At 47.1% G+C, this 24,392-nt stretch overlaps 1 protein-coding gene across 4 annotated transcripts in view; it reads right to left on the bottom strand.

The window, feature by feature from the left end:
- The window catches only part of Fndc3b (fibronectin type III domain containing 3B), a 288,258-nt gene that overhangs the window by 59,152 nt on the left and 204,714 nt on the right, over positions 1-24,392 (bottom strand). For all 4 annotated transcript variants that reach the window (XM_041659165.1, XM_041659169.1, XM_041659167.1 and 1 more), the window contains exons 7-11: positions 22,726-22,784; positions 16,769-16,920; positions 13,253-13,312; positions 7,518-7,656; positions 4,785-4,838 (exon numbers count right to left, since the gene is read on the bottom strand). In XM_041659165.1, the coding sequence (XP_041515099.1) occupies positions 4,785-4,838; positions 7,518-7,656; positions 13,253-13,312; positions 16,769-16,920; positions 22,726-22,784 (464 nt within the window). The remainder of the gene's footprint in view (positions 1-4,784; positions 4,839-7,517; positions 7,657-13,252; positions 13,313-16,768; positions 16,921-22,725; positions 22,785-24,392) is intronic.

Raw genomic sequence — 24,392 nt, 5'->3', positions numbered from 1 at the left:
TCATCAGGTGCCTAGGTTTAGAGAAGCTGACACGGCTTTGCTACACGCCTCTCCAGGTCCTGGCACAGTCAAGGGCTTTGAGGACTGCTGCAAACGTGTTAAGAATGTTCCAGGGACCGGGGAAGGAAAGGAGCAGCGTGAGTTAACAAAAGCAGCAGTTGCCTGTGGCTGGGGAACAGCTCAGCCTTACAGCACCTGAGGCGGATGTGCCTGTAACATCAGTGTTGTGGGGGTGGCAGCCAGAGGCTACCGGGAGCATGCTGGCCAGTGTAGCTGAACTGGTGATTGCTAAAGTTCAGTGAGAGCTTGTGGTTCAAAAGACAAGGTGGAGAGGATGGAGGAAAAGATGTGACATCAACCTCTGGCCTCCACATGTTTACAAAACACATGATGTGTGTGCAGACAGAGACATAGAGACACAGAGAGAGACAGAGTGGTCTATACAACTGCTACCTGAACTGAAGGATGGTTGGCCTTGGGCCGCCACACAGGCAAGGCTACTACGGCTGCCCTCCAGCTGGCAGTAAGCTTGACAGATACAGTGGACAGAGTAGGAGTTAGGGATCGAGGTATTTGTGATTTCAGGCAGAACCTTCCTTACTGCTTCCCACTCCATAGCCCCATTCTGCACATGCAGCGAATAAAGAGAATCTGCCCCTGGTGCCAAGATCCTAACGGGGAGTGGGGAGCTCCTCACCTTTCAACCGTGCTTCTGAGTTCTAAGACCTTTGTGCTGACTAGTTTTATGTCAACTTGGCACAAGCTAGAGTCATCTGAAAGGAGGAAGCCTCAACCGAGAGAATGCCTCTGTAAGATCAGGCTGTAGGCAAACCTGTAGAGCATTTTCTGACTCAGTGATTTATGGGGGTGGGGGTGGGGGTTGTGCCATCGTGGGGGGTGCCATCCCTGGGCAGGTGGTCCTGGGTTCTAAAAGAAAGCAGGCTGAGCAGGCCACAAAGAGCAAGCCAGTAAACAGCACTCCTTGGTTTCTGCATTGGCTCCTGTCCTGATCCTTCAATGATGAACAGTGATGTGGAAGCCCCAGAGGTATAAGTCCTGTCCTTCCAAAAGCTTTGGCCATGGCCTCTTGTCACAGTAATGGTCACCTAAGACACCCTTCTTGGCTGGGTCTCTGGCAGGACACTTATCTGCAAACAGGCAGGGACAAATTCTCAAAGTCCAAAGGTCACATGAGTCACAGCTGCAGGACCCTTGTTTGGTCAGGAAAAGCCACACTACTTCAAATAATGAAAACCAACCCACATCAAGCGAAAAACTGATCTCACGGCTGAGAAGACAAGGATTCCAGAAGGTTCCATTCTTAGATGTTCATAGTTGGTTATTCCACATGGATTTAAAAACTGAGGAGCTACCAAGTTAGTTACTAGGGCAGAAAAATGACCCAGTCTTTTGTTGAAGCCCACAAGTAACTTTTCAAGTGAACTCTATGAGGAAGAAATGGCCACAGGCTTGAATAAGAGTTGTCTGGTGCTGCTCTGTCCCCTTCGGGTCCCCACTGAGTTTTCCCATCCCCTGCAGTGCAGTGCCCAAGGCCTGGCTTTATTCCAGAAGACCTCGTGGAGAGGCCTGAGAGCCGAACTTCAGGAATCAATACTTCCAAATGTTTCCTCATCGCCTTATTGGAGATTCTAGACGGAGTTGCCTAGACCATCTAGGTTCCAGGGGCCGCCGTGCTGTGCTGAGTGCTAAAGCCTGGGACTCCAGAGGACACCAGGATACATGGTACATATGCGGAGGGGAGCACCTTCCTTCCAGGTTAGCACCCTTGGCCCAGTGAGCTTCCTCAGCACAACCTTGGGACTCATCCATCTTTAAAAAGCGTTTTTACATTTATTTACTGCCTCGGCATGTGTCTCCAAGTGTGTGCATGTGTGCAAGGCATGCACACGGAGGTCAGAGGACACGTGAAGGTGTTATCTCCCTCCACCATGTCAGGTCCAGAGACTGATTCAGACTGTCAGGCTCTGCAGAGAACAACCTTACTCCCATGACCTTTTTTTTTTTAAACAACATTTTTCACCCATCTTATTCTTGGGCAGTGATCTGTTCCTCTCCATCCCCCACAATTTTTCTCTACACAGGTTTACTTCCAGTCCCTGGACAGTCAAGCCTCTGGGTGTGCGGCTGAGGCAGACACTGGAGAGGCGATGGGAGGTATGTTTCCTGGGAGGGCTGAGCAGGCAGGGCTGGCTGCAGCACAATGGCCATCTCCCAGTCTCTGACACCACCATGCTGTACTAGGGCAGAGACTAGAAACAACCCTGCACCAGGTGCACTGGCTCTAGAAACTTCCAGAAGGTTTCAGAGGGGCAGTCAGGGCTTCATAAGTTTTCACTTCCTGCAGGTGAGACGCCATTTTCCTTCTCTGAATATCAGCTTTGGAACCAGGGCCTGGGCAGCATGGGGAATTCAAACTCAAGCGAGCCACTCCGAGGATGGCCACTGATCCTCTGGTCCCATTTAGAAACAACAGTACTAGATTATTTTGGTAGAAATTTCACTTCTAAAATGATAAACTGGGCAGGATGAACTAGTTACTACTGTATGTAGTCCCACTGCCATGAACTCCTAGAAACCATTTTTCAACCTTTTTAGGTGGACTGTAGGAGAAACATGGGGTATAAAACAAAGAGGCAACTAGCTGAAAAAATGTGGAGCCTTTGGCTAGGTTGGCCTTATTTGCATATCATTTACATATGCTCAGAAGTACACAGGAGAAGCACCTGGGAGCCTGCTCAGCTACCAGGGAGGAGGGGCCACCTTCCTCATCATTCTTCCCTCACAGTCTGCCATGTGGAGGCAGGAAGGGGCATGCGCCAAGAATGAATAAGTAGTAAATGAGTACATGAATAACACTGAGAACAATACCCGAATACTCTGATCAGAAAAGGAGAGCACAAGCCACCCACACTGACAGCACGGAAGCTTGCGAGCTGATGACTGTCCTTGCTGCCACTCACAGACCGGGTATCTGAAGGCCTAGAAGTTGAGCCACCTGCTATGAAGCTGGGACAGGTCCTCCTCCTAGTCTGTGCTCTCTGTGATCCTCTGCTGCCGGGGCTGGCTGACACCTTAGGAGGCAAACGTGAAGCCACCGAGCACAAGGAGAGCCCTTGCTGGCCTGTAGGGGGCAGCCTGGTATCCAGCAGATGTCAGCAGAGCCAACAACAGCAGGAGTGGGATGGTTGGAGAGGAGAGATAAAGAAACATCAAGAGGGCAGAGGATGAAGGAGGGAGAAAAAAGGAGACCACTCAGGAGAAGGGGCAAAAACCCCAGCTAAGCACTGTAAACTCATGACCACCAGTCCACGGTGGGGAGCGCACCAACCCTACAGGAAGGAGGGAGCTGCCCTTCCACCGCTGGCTCCTTTGGGGGTCCACCTAGGAGATTTTTCCACTCATTTTTCCTGAGTTTTCCGACCTTAGATTGTCACCGTCCCAAGAAGACAAACAGCAAAAAGCATGGGACAAAGAGCCACACACAGGGGATAAGGAGGTGGTTTAGCTGGTACAGTGCTGACAGCATCGTGAAGACCTGAGTTTGATCCCCAGAACCCACGTAAAATCCCAGTGCCACAAGCTTGTGATCTCAGCACTGGGGAGGCAGAGACTGGGGAGGGCCAGCCAGTTTAGCCTAATTGTTGAACCGAACACATGAGATGCCCTCTCTCTAGAAGCAGGATGGATGGTCCTGAGGAACAGCATCCGGGTCTCTGCTGGTGCACATACAGGGTTATATACACAGCCCGGGGCTATCGCAGAATTCCATTGGCCGCTCAAACCACTTTACAATGGAGATCTTTGGAAAGGCAGAGGTTTCACCTATCTCTACCTATGAGGGACTTGTAAGGTTCTATGGCCACCATGGCAATTATCCTTGGTTACTCAAAGCTGTTATGATGCAGCCCAAATGCAAAGACAGCCGACAGAAAGCAGTGAAGATCCCGTGTGTCACTTCAAAAAGCCATCGCTAACTATTTTATGCATCTAAAATGTTCCCTTTTTAAGTTGTCCTCACCTGACAAGTCATGTTTTTGCTCATGCATACATTCATTTTCAATCTCTTCGAATTCAAGTCACAAAGACTAGTTAACTTCAACTACTCCCCCGCTCTTTCTTCTTTTTTACATTTTCTATTTTTTAAGTCCTTAGGCCCTTTCCCAAACCACAGCAAAGGAGACTGAGGCACGATGGATGGAATGAATGCAGCCGAGACAGATCTACAGGAACAGACGGCCTAGGCCAACTGCCAGGGGCAAGAAGCGGCCACGCACACTCTCCTGCAGGAGGTTCTGGGTGTCTGGAGGACAGAGAGGCCGTGGGCACTGTCCCTGTCCACGATGGTCTAATCCACAGGGACTCATGCACGACATGAACGAGACTGCAGGCGCTGTTCCACTCCCAGACAGATACAAGGAAGACCACCATGTCACACAAGAAAGAAACTAAAGCATGCTTCCCAAACAGCAGGCTTTGTCTTATCGAAACCACCCATGCAGTGGGGAGAAGACAAGCAATGCTACTACAAATTAATGCAGAATAGATAAGACCTCGGCTTTCAGTGGCACTGCATGCATAGAGCAGGTAGATTTATTTTAATGCACGCTCCGCTGTGCTGCTGCAATCTAACTGCTTTTCCATGCCGGCAGCTCCTGAGCAAAATGTCTGTATTGATGTGGCATTTCCTTTGTCTGACACGCCTCAGGAAAGACCAGTATCTTTGAAATGGCATTTTGGATGGATGGACGTAGAAAGATGCTTACCTCATCCCATTCTAAAAGGTAGCTGGTGATTTTTGAACCATTGTCAATTGGAGCCTAAAAAAGAAAATAATGAAATGAGATTGGAGAAAGCTGCTCAGAGACAAGCGAGCAACATGGTCAAAGACAGTGGCTGTCATGGCTCCATGCTATCCCCTCAGAGAAGGAACCAGCAGCTGCCGCGGGGCCTTGGTAGACAGTATTACCTATTAACTTGTACAGCTCAGCTTTAGGAGGGCTCAACCCCAGCTGGCCTCCTGGGACAGTAAAGCAACCAGTCCCACCCCTACCATGCTCCTGCCCTACCGTGCACATGCTACCGTGCACCCTGCGTCCCTAAGACAAAACTCTGAGGAGTCACTTTAGGTTCAGTGTAGCAAGAGACAAAAGACTGCTGTGCTTCAGGACACTGCTTGGAGCTGGGGCAGGAGCGCTCGCGCCTGCCATTCTGTGACTTCCCCTCAGAGTTTTGGATTTTTGTTTTGTTCTACTTTTCCTTTAGGTACTTAGGATTAGAGAACCAGCCGTAGAATTAAATACCTCCATCCCCACTCTACCTCCTCCCCCCCGCACACACGTGTGCCATACACACACGCACACACACAAGCACACACACACACAGACACATGCACACACAAGCACACGCGCACAAAAGGAGAGATTACATCCTCTGGATAGACTACCAGAGAGTACTAGCCCTTCACATGTTAGCAAAAACAGGCACCGTCATTTCCTGTGCTCATAAAAGAGAGCTGATAGCGGTGTCACTGGGAAGACAAGGTTCAACAAGGCAATGAGAGCTTTCTGGGAAAGAGCACTTTACAGAGCCTGAGCTATTGGAAGGGGTGACACCACTGAGTTATCGCAGCACTCAGGGTAAAAGTCCTCAAAAAACAGACAAAATAAAAGGCAAACAGTAGGAGCCTATCTTGTCTCAAAAATGTGCTTGGGCTTGGTTCTTTCTCAAGAGAGAGAGAGAGAGAGAGATGTGGGCCCAATGAACTCTACCACACCCTTGCAGACAGAACCCCAGCCCAGCTGTCTGCTTGCCAGTAGTCTGGTGTGATCTGTTTAATATCAACACGGAAATTTCATTTCAAGACTGAAGATCCACGATGGGTAACTGGGAGACTACACATACATCACCCAGGAGCACACCCAGGTTTATAAGAAGCACTCAGCACACGACAGCTGCTACTTTATCATCAGGGCTCTGGAAGGGCTAAGGTCTCATCTTCCCCTCCCTCCCTCCTTCCTGCTGAACCAGCTTGCAGGTAAGTGCTGTGAGCTGGGACCTGGTGCTTTGAGCTCTGGTGAGTCTGGGCAGCAGGGTAGGGTAGGGATGTAGGTGAACTTTTAAGTAACTGGCAAAACTTTCAGGAGAACCCAATTCTTTGGCTTTCTTAGTTTCTTTCTGGAGTAAAGAACAGGTGGCAGCCACTTAAACACTTAGACACTGAGCTGAATCCAGAGCCACCTTATGTTTGCCAATAACTGAATGGAAGAGGGTATTTTTGGCCTCCAAGTGACCTCTCTGGGAGCTGCTGGTCCACCTGAGACCCGAATACCACCCGAGCAGAGCAGAGCTGTATCAGTGATTCCCAGCTTTAAACCTGTAAGACCCCAGGGTCCCTCTGGTGATCTTCAGATTGCTTATATTTTTTTTCAAAAGAAATAGATTCTAAATCTTTCCTTCGGAAAAGATAGATTTTTATTAACTCACGTAAACTCATTTTTAAATGGATATGTAATTGCCAAGGAATTAACCAACCATGATGAGCTGTCGGGTGCTAAAACTCTGAAAAGGTGGGAAATCACTGACCTGGATTATCCCTGGAAGCCAGGAAGGAAAATAAAAAAGTTCAGAGTCTAAGCCAGTTGCAATTTTGCCTTTGTCCCAACAACACAGTCAATGTCAGCCACTGACTATGAGCGCATGGCCACACACACCAGGACACAGAAGCCTGGCGACATGTACGCTGTCACTCGCTTCTCTCTCCCGGAACCTCTCACCCCCACTCTCTGGACCATAGTCCTCCATCACCTCCATCCGCCTGACAGTTTCTAACGACATTTTAAGATATCAAGACAGAGAAATAATGACTGGAAAGGATGCAATGATCTGTTTGCTTGGAAACATGAAACTGTGATTAACAGGTTAACTTTAAAGATGCAACACACCTAAGACCGCTTGCTAGGCAATGGTTATTTTTAGACAGTATACTGTATTTTATGAGAGCTACTACATGGTTCAGGCTGTTAAAAATAGGAATCCTGATTGAGCTAATGACTAATTAGTGAAAATTAATCGAGTCTTAATGGAGTATAGAACACAATATATTCTGGGAAGCTTTAACTATTAAGTATTTCATCTTAGGAAGAAGCTCTAAGAACTCAAACCTACTTTATCTGTAAACCTTCACATTGCATGCTGAAGTTTCCAAATGACCGTAGAAATGAACTCTAGTAGGAGAGTGATGAAACGGAGGTATTTATACCACCCAGGATGCACTGGGAGATCTACCAAGTTCCTGAGAAGATGTTCATATTGGATCTTGCAGGTGCTTCCTCCACCTCCTTTGCCTCTGCCTGCCACGCAAACATCAACTTCTGATACACCTAACTGGGTTCACGTGGCGATTACACAGGAACCCGAGTCCCCGTGCAAGCGGGCTGTCTGGAACAGCCGCTGACTGCCTCCCATGAGCCGGAGCGCGTTCTTGGCCCTATACTCACCTTCCACTGCAAGGTGAGCGAACTCCTGCTCCTGTTCGCCAGCTTGGGAGGGAAGGGGCACTCTGGTGCACAGCTGTGGGTGGTGAAGCTGACTGGCTCAGAGCAGGACCCCTTGACAGAATTGTACATGGCATATACCCTGCAAAGAAAATGGAGAGGCAGAATGAGCATCAGTAAATGAGAGCTCTGCTTCCTGGGCTCTCCACAGCAGAGCAGAGTCCTGACACAGGAGCACACTGCGCTGGTGTCCTTGCCTCGCTCTGGTCAGGAAGGACAGCGACAACCATCTCATTCAGCCGGTTCCCACCCAGCCCCACTGCAATGGAGGTAACTCTGCTGGCTGGAAAAGACATTGTGCGTATCAGAGTGGAGCCTCACTCCCAAAGCGGCTTCCATATATACACTCTAAATGCCAACAGGCGTGGCCTGGCTGTCTAGAAAAGGTGAGAAGTGCACCAGCTAGGAGCTGTCGGGAAGGCATGTGAGGCAGCGATCAGAGTCCACAGGCTGCAGAGAATGCACGGAAGAACAGGGCAGACACCTCAGCACTACTCAGAGCACCGTGGACATCTACGTACAAATACGGATGCGTTTCCCGAGAAACCTGCGGGCCACTGCCAAATGCACCTCTCTGCAATTCAACAGAGACAGCATTCCAGAACAGTCCATCCACATGCATATGTAATGCCCACGCACAGCACCGAGGCTAATGATTTTCTCTCGGCACTCTGAAGCACTTGGCTCAGCATTCAACGCATGTGCCTGGTTTTAGCAAAAATGCTAAGCACAAATGTAGACCCGATCCTAAAAGGCAATGTAAGAATCCACCTTGTATTTGTGTTGCTTGCCTTCTGGGAGGACATCATAGCATTTGAGGCAAAGAAATGATACCAATTATGAGACTGCTCCCTGCCCAACTGAGAAAAGGTTCCTCTGTGCACACAGTGTAAGATGAACAGTTTAACACAAAACCAAACTGCAGTGACCCACCAAGATCACGTCCACATGTCAGGATGGACTTTAATGAATTGTTGCAGACATGGTGGGATCCAAGCTTAAACTTTGTCACAATGTTCCTATGCAAGTTGTAAGGTTGTGCCTAGACCAGGATACGTGTATGGGGGGAGCTGGTGTCTTTAAATATCAGTACCTATGAATTTTAGGATTTAGATGAAGATCACCACATTGGAGACAGTCAGATGCCGTGTATCCCCAGTCCATGGTCACAGCACCTTAGCACTATGTGCAGGCCTGGTTCTTGCATGAAGGAGGCCGAAGTGGGATGACCATTAGTTCAAAGGTGCCTTGAGCTACTAACCTAGTCAGTCTTCTGTCAGTGTAACACAAGCTAGAGTCATTTGAGGAAAGGGAACCTCATGGAGAAAATCCCATTATCAGACTGACTTGTAGACAAGCCTGTGGGGCATTAGCTTGTCTGATGATTAATGTAGGGTCCCATTGCTTAATAATCAAAGTTCATGGTGGGCAGTGCCATTCCTGGGTGGGTGGTCCCTAGATCGCATAGGAAAACAGGCTGAGCAAGCCAGGAGTGCAAACTATAGGGGTGCTTTCTCCATGGCCTCTGCTTCAGTTCCTCCTACCTCCAGGTTACTGTCTCGAGTTCCTGCCTTGACTTCCCTCAGTGTGGCCTAAGAGTTTCAACCTCGAGCCAGGTCTGGAGGTGCATGCCTTTAACCCCAGCACTCCAGGGGCGGGGACAGATAGATTTTTGAGTTCAAGGCCAAATTCCAGGATACCTGGGACGACACCCACGCTCCAAAAACAGTGAAAGCTGAAATAAACTTATTGCTTTCGAAGTAGTTTTTGGTAATGATGTTTTATCACATCAATAGAAACCAACGAATTATAAAATGAGTTCTAGGCTAGCCTATGCTGTATAGTAAGACTATAGCCTATGCTGTAGAGTAAGACTATAGCCTGTGCTGTAGGGTAAGACTATAGCCTGTGCTGTAGGGTAAGACTATAGCCTGTGCTGTATAGTAAGACTATAGCCTATGTTGTATAGTAAGACTGTAGCCTGTGCTGTATAGTAAGACTATAGCCTATGCTGTAGAGTAAGATGCACAAACAGAAGATAAGTGAAGAGGACAGGCCACCATATATAAATCTACATGTAGATCTAAGTATAGGTCACTGTCACCTTCCTGGAAACTCAGAGGACAGGGAAGCCTCAGTCATCTAAAGCGAGTACGGCATACTCCACAGGTCACAAAATGACCCCAATACAGTCATAAGGACCTAAAGGAAACTCTATGGAGTTAAAGAAATTTGAGATCCACTAACCAAATAACATATTCAGGCTACATCTGAATTTTCCTAACAAAAAACTTTAAAGAAAGTAAACCCTTCATTTTTAGGACACCTGAGGAAAAGTGAGCAATCTTCGAGTTTTGAAGATACTAAGAATTACTATTGTGTTTTAAGTGGCATGTGAAGAGGGTAACATTATTTTAAAATGAAATACATAATCTTTAATATTGACTTCAGGATATTTGATAAAACAGAGTTTGGCAGAAAAAGAACCCGAAGGCAGAAGTAAAAGTCTGAGGTGGTTATATGCACCACATGAAGCTACGCTGCTCATCTTTAACTGTGGCAGCTGCTAAATTCCGTGGGTGGACCCTGGTGGGAGAGTGTGCGCTCAGCATGTATGGGGCCCTGGGCTTAATCTCCAGCAAACCCCTCTCCAAAAAGGGACAGCTGTTTAAATGAGAAGTTCAATGATTTCACACATACAAGCTAAGGAAAATTGAGGTTAATTTTAAAGCATGCCATTGGTGTGCTGCAGATAGTAAAAATTGATACATTATTTTATCACATCAGGATTATTTATTCATCAAAACTGTTCAGCAAATAAATAGCAACTAATTATAACTGTTAACAGAGGCTTGCTACATTCTCACCCATGATGTCTATAAAAAGTGAAATCTTTGAAAATGACATATATACTAAATATTCCAGGGGCCAGCAAGATGGCTCAGTGGTTAAAGGACCTGCCGCCAAGCCTGATGACCTGAGTTTGACCCCTGGAACTCATGTCATAGCGAGAATCCATTTCTGCAAGCTACCCTCTGATCTCCATGCGCAACCTTCCCTCAAATGAATAAATAAATAAATAGATTAAACAGATTAATAATCTGATATGTTTTCCCTAATGTCCTGTAACGGGAAGATCTATAGCACAGGAGAATTTTCTCGGGTTAAATAAATCAGCTGGATTTTCTTTTGCACTTCACCTCCCAAACCAGAACATTTTCCTGCATAACTGATTTGTGTTGGGGTTCCACAGGGTTCCATGCCAATGCCAGGCAAACACTTAGGAACCAGGTGCTCCAAGAATTTCACCAACAGTCTCGTAGCTCCTTTTCACACGTCTGGGACATCCTAAAAGCCAGAGTCTCCCGGAAGCAGAACCTATTTCATAACTTCACTCTGGGCTGGCCAACCAGGCTTTTAGAAATGGTTCAGCACATCATTTTCTTCTGGGAAATGTCATCCCCTTATGTCACTTCTGGGCACACTGCTACACTGGTGACTGAAAAGTGCCGCCAAGTTTGTCGTGGGCTTGCTGTCTATCCCGTCATTCAAATTCCCGGCGGGGCTACTACTGACAGAAATAGTAGTTCCTGTTTTTGAAACAAAGCTGGAATTTATTTTTTTATAGATTGAAGCACAGGCAAAAGAAAGGGGGCAAGGACAGCGATGACAGCGGCTCATGCCCTGCAGTCGGCACAGGCGTCTCAAGAGACAGTCTCTAAGGTCTGGGTCCCAGGTTCGCACAGTAGAAACCATCTTAATACCGTGTTAACTATAACCCTGACAACTAAAGGAGGAGACACTCCTCTGAGCAATGCCTGGAGCACACGTTTGCAGATCGTTAAATGCTTATTTATAGAAATGTGTGTGTGTGTAGTCAAGCATGAGTACTTACAATGGTATTTTTTTACATGATTTTCTTCGTTCCTTTAAAATACGTGTATAGAGGTGCATGTGTGTGCAGGTGCACATGTGTGTAAGTATTTCCGTAGACAGCAGCTCAAGCTCGGGCACCTTTCCTCTGGAATGCTGTCTACCTTACCTCTCAGTCTCTCCTAGGCTGGGGTTCACCCGGGTAGCGGGGTAGGCTAGCAGGGAGTCCCAGGGACCAGACTTCTTAGCACTGACACTGCAACCACATGCTGTGGTGGCTGTCTGTTTAATGTGTGTTTCAGGATCTCCCTTAGTGACTGAAACATCTTTCCACAGGCCAAAACAAAACCAGATTTAAACACGTAATAGTATATGTCTAATGGAAGCACTAATTATACCTTGATAATTATAAATTGATTCTCTTAAAATATTACATCAGTTAATTAAAATTGTTATCTGTATAAAACTCTAAAAAAGACTTAAGTTTTATAAATCAATGCATCATTTCATAAAGGTATTCTGCTTCAATTATAATAGTAATAGAAACATCATGGTGGAACAGATTTGCAGAAATACCACATGTATGTTTATAAAAATGAGAAAGAAAACTTTTTTTAAACATGAAATGAGTTTGGATATAATTTTCCACACAGTACATGGTTCAGATGGCAATGCTAATAAAAGCAGCACATGATTGACAGCTGGCCTAGAGGATGTCCTGGTCCCAGGAAACCCCACTGATTGGCGGCATGACCTGGAGGATGTCCTGGTCCCAGGAAACCCCACTGATTGGCGGCATGGCCTAGAGGATGTCCTGGTCCCAGGAAACTCCACTGATTGGCGGCAGTTTGGCTGGGATTCCAGAGAGGAACTCCCTACTTAGAAAACCAAGCTTCCTGTAGCCCCTCAGTCCTCATAAAGGGTGAGAGAGCTGAAAGCCAGGAAAAGAGCTATGCAAAGACAGCAGACAATCTGCGGGAAGGGTAAATCCAAGCAGAAAAATCACAGGAAACCTGAGGCAGAGGACGAGAGCCAGTGAGAAGAAATGGGAACAGAATGAACAAAGTGCAAGGACAAATGAAAATATCACAACGAGGCCCATTATTCTGCACACTGAAACTGAATGAAATCCATGCCCTGCGATGCTGAAGCAGGCATGGGCAGCCCGTATATGGCGGTTCTGTTGGACTTGTCTGTGTTGGGTTTCATGGTCTAAGTTGATGAGGACGACGGACCAGGTCTCTTTCTCAAGAGGGCACCAGACCTTATTACAGATGGTTGTGAGCCACCATGCGGTTGCTGGGAATTGAACTCAGGACCTTCGGAAGAGCAGGCAGTGATGGGGTCCGCACATTAACTCCAGGAAATTCCATCATTAAAAACACAGTAACAAGAAAGTCTACATGTAACTTCAGCACATAATTTAGGAACAAAATATTTATGTGCCAAGATTTCTGTAGGTCTCAATGGAAATGGTAATAGTAAGAACTGGAAAGAGGGCACTGTGTGGAACTGGGCGTCGTGGCCCAGACCTGCAATCCCAGCACTTGGGAAGCAGAGGTTGGAAGAGCAGAAGTTCAAGTCATCCCTGGCTACAGAGGCCCTTCCTCCAAACAACAAACAAAACAGAAAAGTGCTGGGTCCTCAAAGCTGCTCTGCTGTGTACAGAGAGTGAACAAATGACCATGGCTCTGGCCCCGCCCTCCACGAGGAAGCGCCATTCAACACCAGCTTTCTGAAGGGCATGGGATGTATGGTGGCCATCTGGGCTCTGCAGCTACTGCCAGGGCTGGCTCCTAACTCACCTCACGTGGTAATCAGTGGCAGGCCTGAGATCTTTCAGGTTACATTCCAATTCTTCTCCACTGCAACAACAAAGTATTTGTTAGTTTAACATTGGTCTCAAAGGCTTTGGGACTGGGTTTCATGGTTATTAGTCAACAGTAACTTACGTGCTGCTAAGATCGCATTCACCAAAACCCAGACACAAACCTTATCTGGTGGTTGTCAGTTATTTTTTTTTTTAAATTAAAAATCAGAGTCTTTTGAGTGACACCACTCAGATCTAAAATATAACAAAGTCGATTAAGTTTTAAATGTCTTTATGACTTTCTAAACCAAGACATAAAAGCAAATATGTACACAAACAGGTAGATCTGCAAGGAAACACGCCAGCTGTCTGGCAAAGGTGGTTTCCAGACTCAGCCTGACAGAAACCCTGATGCCCTCAGCACAGCCCCCTCCCCTAATGAACTTGCAGTTCATCCCAGGTCCCCCCAAAACAGTTCTCTGACATAAGTAAAACCACTTCTATGACCAAAAGAGGAAACTGAGCTCAACCTAAGTGATAAAGGAAAAACCCATTCAAAATAAGGCATTTCTGTTTAATTGTTGCCAAAAGGCCAGCTGTGGGAACACACCTGGAATACAGAACGCAGGATATTGAGACAGCATAATCGGAAATTTAAGGACAGGCAAGGGAACTACACAGCAAAACACTGATTTAATATTTTTTGAAGTACGCGTGTGTCCATACCTTATTTCTCACTCTTTAAAATTATGAAATGGCCCATTAAAATAGACTAGACAACTAAGTATATTATCTGACACTGTCCTGAAGGAATAAATCACTATTATGGTTTTCAAATTGAGACATAGTTTTCAAAATAAGAGACTCATAGGGTCAGCTGGCAAAATTGGATCAAGATAATGGGTTAGAAGAAAGTTCTGGAGTGACATGTATTAATAAAATTGATAATTACAACATGGTTATCTACAAAAACATCCTGTGCTCAGAAAACATGACATACTTAGTGGTAAAGGGTTGCAATGGATAAAACACATGAGAACAATCACACACAGAGACAAAGACACAGCGAGCCAAGATACGAGGGTGAAAGGTCAGTGACGGAACACAGCTGCCCGCATCCGTTCTTATACCTGATGTCTGATGTCTGAACTTCTCAAATAAAGCTGCTCCTGTTAAGTTTCAAGCCAGAAGCTATGACCACACCTAGCCTACAGCTGCAGCTCGACCTGCATTGCAACTGAAAATGTCTTGTTATCTGCTGGACTAGGTCAACATGAGGAAAACAACACAGGCATTGAGAGCTTTAGCATCTCTTGGAGAGTAAAAATCTCCAAAGAATCAACAAATCCTGACAACTGAAGCTGAGGGGCAAGGGCTCCCTTTGAGCAGAGACAGGCTTCCAACCGCAAGCCATGCTGCATTGTACCGCCTGCCAGGCTCCTGCAAACCATGGTGCATTGTACCGCCTGCCAGGCTCCTGCAAACCATGCTGCATTGTACCGCCTGCCAGGCTCCTGCAAGCCATGCTGCATTGTACCGCCTGCCAGGCTCCTGCAAGCCATGCTGCATTGTACCGCCTGCCAGGCTCCTGGGCGTACTCGTGACTCCAGCTGCTAGCTCCAGAGCTCATCTCTAATCAACAGGATGCAGCCAACTGGGGGCAACGGTGTACACCCATACTCTATGCCAATAGCTCCAGCTCCTGGAGACACTGAGGGGCGAGGATCACATGAGTTCTTCGCCAGCCTGGGCAATAAAGCAAGTCTGCCTTCCCTGTCTCTAATTTCTGAGTGAGGACGTGGAGGCTCTATGTTTTTCCACTGAGCACCCGACTGAGGTTTTATTCCAAGCAAAGAGAGCAATCTCTAGAGTGTTCTTGCAAAGCAGTGATGCCACCCATGGTCTCTGGTGTGGCTCTACAGGAAAGAGGTCAGATGATGCCAGGGTGAGAGCAGGGGCGGGAAAGTCAGGGGACACAGCAGGGACCAAGGAAGGACCAAAGAGAAGAGTTGGAGGCAAGAGAAATGGTCAGCAGAGGATGGTCCTTTTCCTCTCTTTTCTAGTCCACAAGTCAGCTCATCTGGGCAGCACACCATGAAGGCAGAAGAGAAAGTGGGCAACGCTGCATGGTATCGATGGGATGAGAACTGAAGAAAAATAAGGCTTCTGTGTGAGACACACGTGGGATTCGTGTGAGTTACACCACTGTGCACAGCTCATCAGGGCTTCTGTGTGAGACACACGTGGGATTCGTGTGAGTTACACCACTGTGTACAGCTCATCATGGCTTCTGTGTGAGACACACGTGGGATTCGTGTGAGTTACACTGCTGTGCACAGCTCGTCATGGCTTCTGTGTGAGACACACGTGGGATTCGTGTGAGTTACACCGCTGTGCACAGCTCATCAGGGCCACCCACAGGCAGGTTCAACAAGGAGTTCAGACAAACCTGACTTTCTGATTTCTTGCTCTACAAACATGAGCTGTATGAAGGAGAAAGGACTTGACCCTAACCTTTCCATGACATTGAGAAAACAGCTTCAGTCACCAGATCAGCCCCACGTGTGCGGCTCCTTAAAACAGGGGGTGAACTCAACGCAGGACCATTTAATAAAGCCTCATAACAACATGTTTTAGAGTAACCTTAGTGCAGTATAGAGGGTAAAAGGCAGGGCAAAATGGAAATGAAAATATTGTAGTTTGTAGTTTTCAAAAAACAGGCTGTGGTAGTTTGAATGCAATTGGCCTCCACAAGCTCACAGGGCGTACGTGGCACTATTAGGAGGTATGGCTTTGTTGGAACAGGTGTGGTCTTGTTGGAGTAAAAGTACCACCATGGAGGCGGGCTTTAGGTTTTACACGCTCAAGATACTGCCCAGTGTCACAGTCCACTTCCTGTTGCCTCCTGATCTAGATGTAGCCAGCACCATGCCTGTCTGCATGTTGCCATGCGCCCTGCCATGATGATAATCAGCTGAACCTCTGAAGAGTAAGACACCACCTCAATTAAATGCTTTCCTTTATAAGAGTTACCATGGCCATGGTGTCTCTTTACAGAAATAGAATCCTAACTAACACAGGCCTAGAAAAAGAATTGGCTCTAACATAATTCACTTCATAGACACTTAATATATGTAGTAACTGAAAAATTTAGTCACTTTTCGTCCTGACAGACCTTGGTAGAAAATTTTTATTAATACTATATTGGCAATAGTACTATAAATTTATTTTACCACATAGCCCTATAATATTAATTTATGATCAATAATTATAAAATTAATTAATTCCTAACATTATAATTACCATCCCTCTTTCCAGTACTGAGAGGTGAACCCAAGGCCTCAAGCACGGTAGGCGAGTTCTCTGCCAGTGAGCTATCCCCTCAGCCCTGTCATTACTAATGTTTAAAATTACTGACTTAAAATGACATTTGTATAGTCTAAATTTCCTATTTTTTCTTTTCAGTGATGCAATTTAGTAGTGATGAAACCCGCGTGGAAACATACACTACCTGTAAATGATCTTGTATTTTCCATCTCGCCCTTTGTCTGATAAGGCAACCTCATAGCTGTAAGGGAAGGAAAGGCCACCGTGGGGTCCACAGGACAGTCCGACAGGGGGTGCCCAGGACAACACAACTGCTCTTGCCTGGATGTTTGACACCTGAAAACAGAAGGAGGGGCGGGTTAAAGCGTCTACATGCATTCTACATACATTCTACATGCATTCTACACGCTCCAGCGCAGCTGCCTTGAGTTATGGGTTTGTTAGCAATAACAGCAACACAAAAGTTGATCCAAGGCAACTTTAATTTTAATGAAGGTCTTATCTGTTGCTCTCCTGTCAAAGGCTTGAGGGCCAAAGGACACTCAGCTCCTGCAGCACCATCTTCAATGTGCAGGCTCACGAAGTCTGACACACACTCAGGCCTCCTGTGCCTGACAACTTCAAGGTAAACAAATATATTCTAGAAGCCTTCACGCTCCACTGGAAGTTGACCTACCCTGTGGAGGTAACACTGGCCCTATGGATTCCCAGTCTCCTCTCACCACTGCTTCGTCTGCTCTAGCTCCAGGCTTCCTCAGGCAGCTCTGGACACTCTGTTGCCCAGAGCTCCAGTCTGCTCAGTTTAGAACAAGTCTAGCCTTGGCTGCCTTCCCTGCCTGGCCTCAGCGGCCCCTCTATCTCAGGCTCTCAAAGTTATCTTCCCAAACAACTATTATACAACTCTGTTTTCATGCCTAACCTAATGCACAAGGCTTAATTCTGTAATACAAATCTAACAACAGACTTCTAAACTTTAATTTCTAAGGACTACACCGTGGGCCCTGCTCTGGACAACTCGTTAGGATGAAGAGGAGTGAGACTCAGTTCAACGCTAAAGCTCAGTGTTCACAGAGGCCTCAGAGCTGACGATTTCAGCTCCTGGCGGGAACACACAACCATGCAGGCCTATTGTTTTCTCCTATTTTTGCCACTATCTGATTGATATAAATTATGGAAATCTATATACTCAAAATAATTTGAAAGCACAAACGGTAAGGAGATAAATGCTGAGCACAGCTTTTCCCTCTGCTACCTACTTCAGTTTCAGCAGACATTCCTTCTATGTAATCTCTGTCCTGTACAGACACGACACCTCAGCGCATTAGCTAGATTCCCATGCATCCTTCGAGATCCCAGGAGAACTTCACCTCTCTGCCACCAACTAGCCTCGAAGTCTCTCACGCGCTCCACTCAGTACCACACCTGAGTTCTAAGGAACCCAGTGTGGGCTGCAGCCACTACTAACCACATCCGCAACCTAGGGACTCTAGCGCCCCCTAAGGGCACAAACCAAGTTATAATCACCGATGAGCAGCGACTGCTAAACAAATGTTTGCTGAGTAAAGACTAAAGCAGAGAGAAAAAGGCACATCGAGTTTCTTTGTTACTTTGTTTTGAGGGAGGGCTTCTCTGTGTAACAGCCCTGGCTGTCCTAAAACTCACTCTGTGGACCAGGCTGGCCTTGAACTCACAGAGATCCACCTGCCTCTGCCTCCCAAGTGCTGGGATTAAAGGTGTGCACCACCACCGCGTGGCTACATTTAGTCTCCCATAGAGGCAGCACAACAAACGACAGGCCGATGTGTAGCATCTCCTTGGACACAGGAGAGATCATCAAAGGACCAGTCAGGTGCTCCAGACCACAGCCCTCCTGCTGCCAGCCTTCCGCTCAACTATACCACCTAACGAGCCAGAACGTGGGACCAGGAACCACCCTGCCCTCTGATCTGCACAATGACCATCCACACCCTCCAAGGTACTCTCCTGCCCCAGACTTGGCTTTGGTCTCTCCTGCTGCCCTAGGCTTAACAAACTTCTAAATGCAGGTCAAAGGTTGCCTTTATTTCTGCATGAGTTGTCACAGTGCCCTTGTGAAGAGCTCTGGACGGAGATGATCAGGACAGTTTCCGGGCTCACAAGTCCGAGGAGTGTGTAATCAAGATAGGCTCTACAAAGGAACAAGCATGCTTCTGTTTGCTGATCGAAGGATTATTGATATCAAATTCATCAAGGTGAGGGGACGACCTCCCTGAATGTGGGTGGCACCAATCAATGAGCCAGGGTCCCAGGCTGGATAAAAAGGAGAAAATGAGCTGAGTAACAGCAGTCTTCACCCCTGCTTTCCAGCTAGGAATGCACCTTGACCAGCGGCCTCATGCGCCTGCCACCGACACAGCCCACCTTGCTGGGCTATCGTACTTCAAAGTGTGAGCCACTGTGAACGCTTCCTCCCTTGTGCTGCCTTTCTCACTCTGTCCCAGCAACAAGACAAGTAGATAAGACAAGAACACGGGGACAGAGCAGGACAGTCTGCACTCAGTGTGCTCCAGGGTACACGGGCTGCAGAACACGGGGACAGAACATGAGGACAGAGCAGGACAGTCTGTGCACTGGGTGTGCTCTGGGGTAGACCGGGGACAGAACATGAGGACAGAGCAGGACAGTCTGTGCACTGGGTGTGCTCTGGGGTAGACGGGGGACAGAACGTGGGGACAGAGCAGGACAGTCTGTGCACTGGGTGTGCTCTGGGGTAGACGGGGGACAGAACGTGAGGACATAGCAGGGCAGTCTGTGCACTGGGTGTGCTCTGGGGTAGACGGGGGACAGAACATGAGGACATAGCAGGACAGTCTGTGCACTGGGTGTGCTCTGGGGTAGATGGGGGACAGAACATGAGGACATAGCAGGACATTCTGTGCACTGGGTGTGCTCTGGGGTAGACGGGGGACAGAACATGAGGACATAGCAGGACAGTCTGTGCACTGGGTGTGCTCTGGGGTAGACGGGGGACAGAACATGAGGACATAGCAGGACAGTCTGTGCACTGGGTGTGCTCTGGGGTAGACGGGGGACAGAACATGAGGACAGAGCAGGGCAGTCTGTGCACTGGGTGTGCTCTGGGGTAGACGGGGGACAGAACATGAGGACATAGCAGGACAGTCTGTGCACTGGGTGTGCTCTGGGGTAGACGGGGGACAGAACGTGGGGACAGAGCAGGACAGTCTGTGCACTGGGTGTGCTCTGGGGTAGACGGGGGACAGAACATGAGAACATAGCAGGGCAGTCTGTGCACTGGGTGTGCTCTGGCCACATGTTCTATCTTCTGTGTGGTCATTTCACTGCTGGGACACTGATCTCTTGTTAGCTGGTTTCTTCAATTAGCTTTTCAGACAGTTTCCCATGTAGACCAGGGCATATGCTGAATTCTCCCACACCCCTGCGTGAGTAATCCTGACCTATTGGTTATTCTACCCAGCCTTGCACCATTCCTTGAACCAGGTGGGTAGTGACACTGACACTAGGATTGGTGGTGTGAACTACACACCTCAGAATAGTCGTGAAAGCCAGCGTTTCAGACACCAAGCACTCATTCATAAATTCACACCCTTCAAAGTTCACGCTTCCTAGCAACTGCTACAAACACACTTTCCTCCTCGAAGACTTAGCTATTTGAATGAGCAGAGACATGTGATGCTACATGGAACAGCTAATAGTGTTTACTTCTCCCTAGACTACGAGCCAGCCTTGAGATGTGAGTACCTGTGGACCTGCAACCTAGCCAAGGGCTTTCCCAACACAAGTGCACACTGGGAATGCAGCATGCTTCCTAAGGATAGAGGTTCCTATGAATTCCTCCCTTAAGCTCTGAGGGCCACTGGAGTGCTGGGCCTCTCTTTGAACTTAGAAGTCACTACTACCTCAACAAGGACTCCAGGAAACTAGTTTTTGTCTTTGAAGACAATGCCACCCGGGGGGTCAATCCTCAGCCCCAGATGTGTTTACATCAGTGGGTCAGGGCTGGACTGGTAAGGTGAGATGGGACTGGGGGGGGGGGGTCAAGCCTATGTCTATTTACAGCATGTGGCCATGAACTTCGCTTTGCCAACTTCTCTCTTTGTGAAAACTTTCTTAGCAGTGCTGATCACCAGGGCAGCCCAGGATGCTGCTCTTTTGTTCACTACAGTGATCTCCATGGCTACAGAGAATCTCTGGAAGTGTAACAGTTGTATGGACCTCGGAACCACTAGAAGTCAATGCCTTTAGAAGTAGTGATAGAAGGGCTGATTGTTAGTTCTGGTAACACAGGTAACTGATGTCAAAGGGTCTTTGGGAAGTGGATGAGTGAGTCTGCATAGGAATTAGTTAACCATTTAAAAATGCCTCACGGGCTTAGTGAACTATTGTCTACTTCTGAAGGGCTCACTGCCAGAACTTGGACTTATGACCTATTTCACAGTGCAGATTCTAACTGGGGAGCGGGTGTTGGGTGTGAGCTGTAAAGTATATCAACTTGTAGCCATCCTTACATCCTTTCTCTCTGCCCCTTCTGCTCGGGTCCTCATGTTTGCACATCACACATCTGCCCGCTGAGTCATCTCCTTTTCTAACCTCCCTGCTCTTTACTTCTAGCCCCCATCTGTGTCTACAGTGTGGACTTCCGTCTCTATGTTACAGTTTCCCGTTTCTGCTCTTGGTCCTCCTCTTTCCACAGCACTGAGTCTACCAGACACTCCCAACTGTGTGCTATATTCATTTTTCTGGATGTTCTGCAAGTGAGACATACCTAATATGTCCAGGAACAGCCAGGAAAACACAAAAGGAGCCTAAGATGAGTGCGCCCTAATGGGAGTGCAGATACCTTCAGAAATACCCTCGAGTGCAATGTGTTCTAAGCAATGGCAAGAATATATCCAGGTCACAGTGGGACTGCAGGCCCCTCCAGAGGCACTACAGACCATGATATCCAGCCACAGTGAGACTAGAGGCCCCACCAGAGGTACTACAGACCATGACATCCAGGCCACAGTGGGACTGCAGGCCCCACCAGGTTCTATAGACCACAAGGACCACCCACCAAGTGGCAAGGGCAGCAACTGGGGAAGCTGTTGAGGGGATGCACTGAAGCTAAAAGCCCAGCTACTTTTGGTATCAAATGGGTAATCAATTAATCTATTTATTTTCAGAATGGACTTAATATCTGGCCCTCCTTGCCACATTGGACACAACCACCTAATTCTGACTCCTGGACCCCATGCTACCCATCCTGTGGACTATGAGGAGTGGGAAGGTTCCCAAAACTCCCCCCCCCCCGCCCCACTTCCTCGGCCCATCCTCTTTCCAACTCACCTGGAAACCTGGACCAGTCTGCAAATGCAGCCCTGACTACTTAGCAACTTCGCCTGGGAAATCCCAAAGACCACTGCGTGCCCAGAGTGAGTTCAAATGTCTCAAGTCTCCACCAAGGTCCCTGACAAATGCCCTATAATGTCACCCCCCAACATAACCATGCTCCTTGGTTTAGTGCAGATGAGCCTGAGGTCAATTTGAGGTCTGCCCTTAAAAGGGCTCTGTCTTTGTAACAGACCAAGAATCAAGATTTTCCAATTCAGCCAGAAAAACACTCCCAAAACTTTGGCTCTAGCTCGGACAAAAAGGTTGAATCAACATTATAAATTTCTAGCTGAATTTCAAAACACCTGGCACACAGAACTGCAGTCTAGCATACCACCAGTCCTGCCCTCTTCCCTTGCCATGGCGCCCAGCGTCCTCTAGTATAGAAACACGGCTCTGAAATCTACCCAGGGAGATATCTGCGACCTCTGAGGCTTTCAAAATGTATTCTTCCTCCTTTTACAAAGGTAAAAAGAAATTACCAAGAACAAACTGTTCTGTAGACCCACAAAAATCTAGATGCTTCTAACTGAATTCAGAACATCAGCACTAAAGTAGTGGTTCAGTGGGTGGTTACAAAGAATCCCGTTCTAGATTTTCACGACCCATTAATAACTGAGTACTGTCTCAAACTTATTATATTTGCAACGAAAAGGGGTCCTTCTGCTTACTGATGGTGTAGCAAAAAGACAAGCACCCTGGGAACACTTAAGAACATGCTGTTCTTGCCGAGAGGTCCAGAAGACATACCTGTGGTTTCTCTATTCCCGAAAGAATGTCCTGCACTCTCTTTACTTCCAACTCATACTCTGCAAAGACAAGAAGGGGACAAATGTTAGAAAACTGTCTGTTTCCTTCCCCAAACCATAGTCATGGAGATCATCAAGTCGCTCAGCTGCACACTACTACACATTGCTGGTGCCACCTGGAGCACTGGCTGATGACATCACTGTGCTTGTGATAGCTTCCCCAGGTACACTGTATGTACTCTGTATGTATTCTAGCTTCCCCAGGTACACTGTATGTACTCTGTATGTATTCTAGCTTCCCCGAGTACACTGTATGTACTCTGTATGTATTCTAGCTTCCCTGAGTACACTGTATGTACTCTGTATGTATTCTAGCTTCCCTGAGTACACTGTATGTACTCTGTATGTATTCTAGCTTCCCTGAGTACACTGTATGTACTCTGTATGTATTCTAGCTTCCCTGAGTACACTGTATGCACTCTGTATGTATTCTAGCTTCCCCAGTTACACTGTATGTACTCTGTATGTATTCTAGCTTCCCTGAGTACACTGTATGTACTCTGTATGTATTCTAGCTTCCCCGGGTACACTGTATGTACTCTGTATGTATTCTAGCTTCCCCAGGTACACTGTATGTACTCTAGCTTCCCTGAGTACACTGTATGTACTCTGTATGTATTCTAGCTTCCCCGGGTACACTGTGTGTATTCACTGGGTTGACTAGATTTGTCCTACTTCACTCAACACACACTGGGGAATAATGGGTCATAAGAAGGGCAAGCAGGAGATCCATGCAAATACATAGAACATCTTTGTTGTTGTTGCCTTTTTTTTTTTTTTTTTGAGACAGGGTTTCTCTCTGTGGCTTTGATCCTGTCCTGGAACTCCCTCTGTAGACCAGGCTGGCCTTGAGCTCACAGAGATCCACCTTCCTCTGCTTCCTGAGTGCTGGGATTAAAGGCGTACGCCACCACCACCCGGCTTCTAAGAGAAGATGATCTTGAGTGACAATGGAGGGATTCCAACTTTTCTTCAGGATGCGTGTATGTACAATGTATCCATGTATTCATGTGTAGTTTTCTTCAGGATGTGTGTATGTACAATGTATCCATGTATTCATGTGTAGTTTTCTTCAGGATGCGTGTATGTACAATGCATCCATGTATTCATGTGTAGTTTTCTTCAGGATGCGTGTGTGTACAATGTATCCATGTATTCATGTGTAGTTTTCTTCAGGATGCGTGTATGTACAATGTATCCACGTATTCATTTGTAGTTCGAATTTTACATTTGAACTGCAGTGTTTAAGTGGGAGGACTTATAAGTTGGAGTTTGAAGAAACATTAGACTTCTTCATAAAAATGCACATAAGGAAGGTGTATGTGCTGGGTCATAGTAGATTGCAGCAGTTCTACAGGTAAAGGACATGGCTCCCTTCGGCTGGAGTTAGTGGTAAACATGGTGAAAACACGGCTAGGCTGTGAGACACAGCAGCTGCAAAACTGGTGTGACAGCCAGTGGGGAGGAAACGAGCAGGGGCAATTCTAGTCTTCATTAACTAAATAGACAATGGTGTTTTCAATAAGATTAGGAAAGGGACATTTTCATAGTGCACTAAAACCTGCACTTTACAAATACAAAACGCTGGCATAGAGGGATGGGAAGGAT

Source organism: Microtus oregoni, unplaced genomic scaffold (genome assembly GCF_018167655.1).
Source record: "Microtus oregoni isolate MIOR12 unplaced genomic scaffold, Mior012 000010F_ref0000083, whole genome shotgun sequence".
NCBI classification, from domain to species: Eukaryota; Metazoa; Chordata; class Mammalia; order Rodentia; family Cricetidae; genus Microtus; species Microtus oregoni.
The sequence above is the reverse complement of the archived record's forward strand: the minus strand, read 5'-3'. Positions and strand labels throughout refer to the sequence as shown.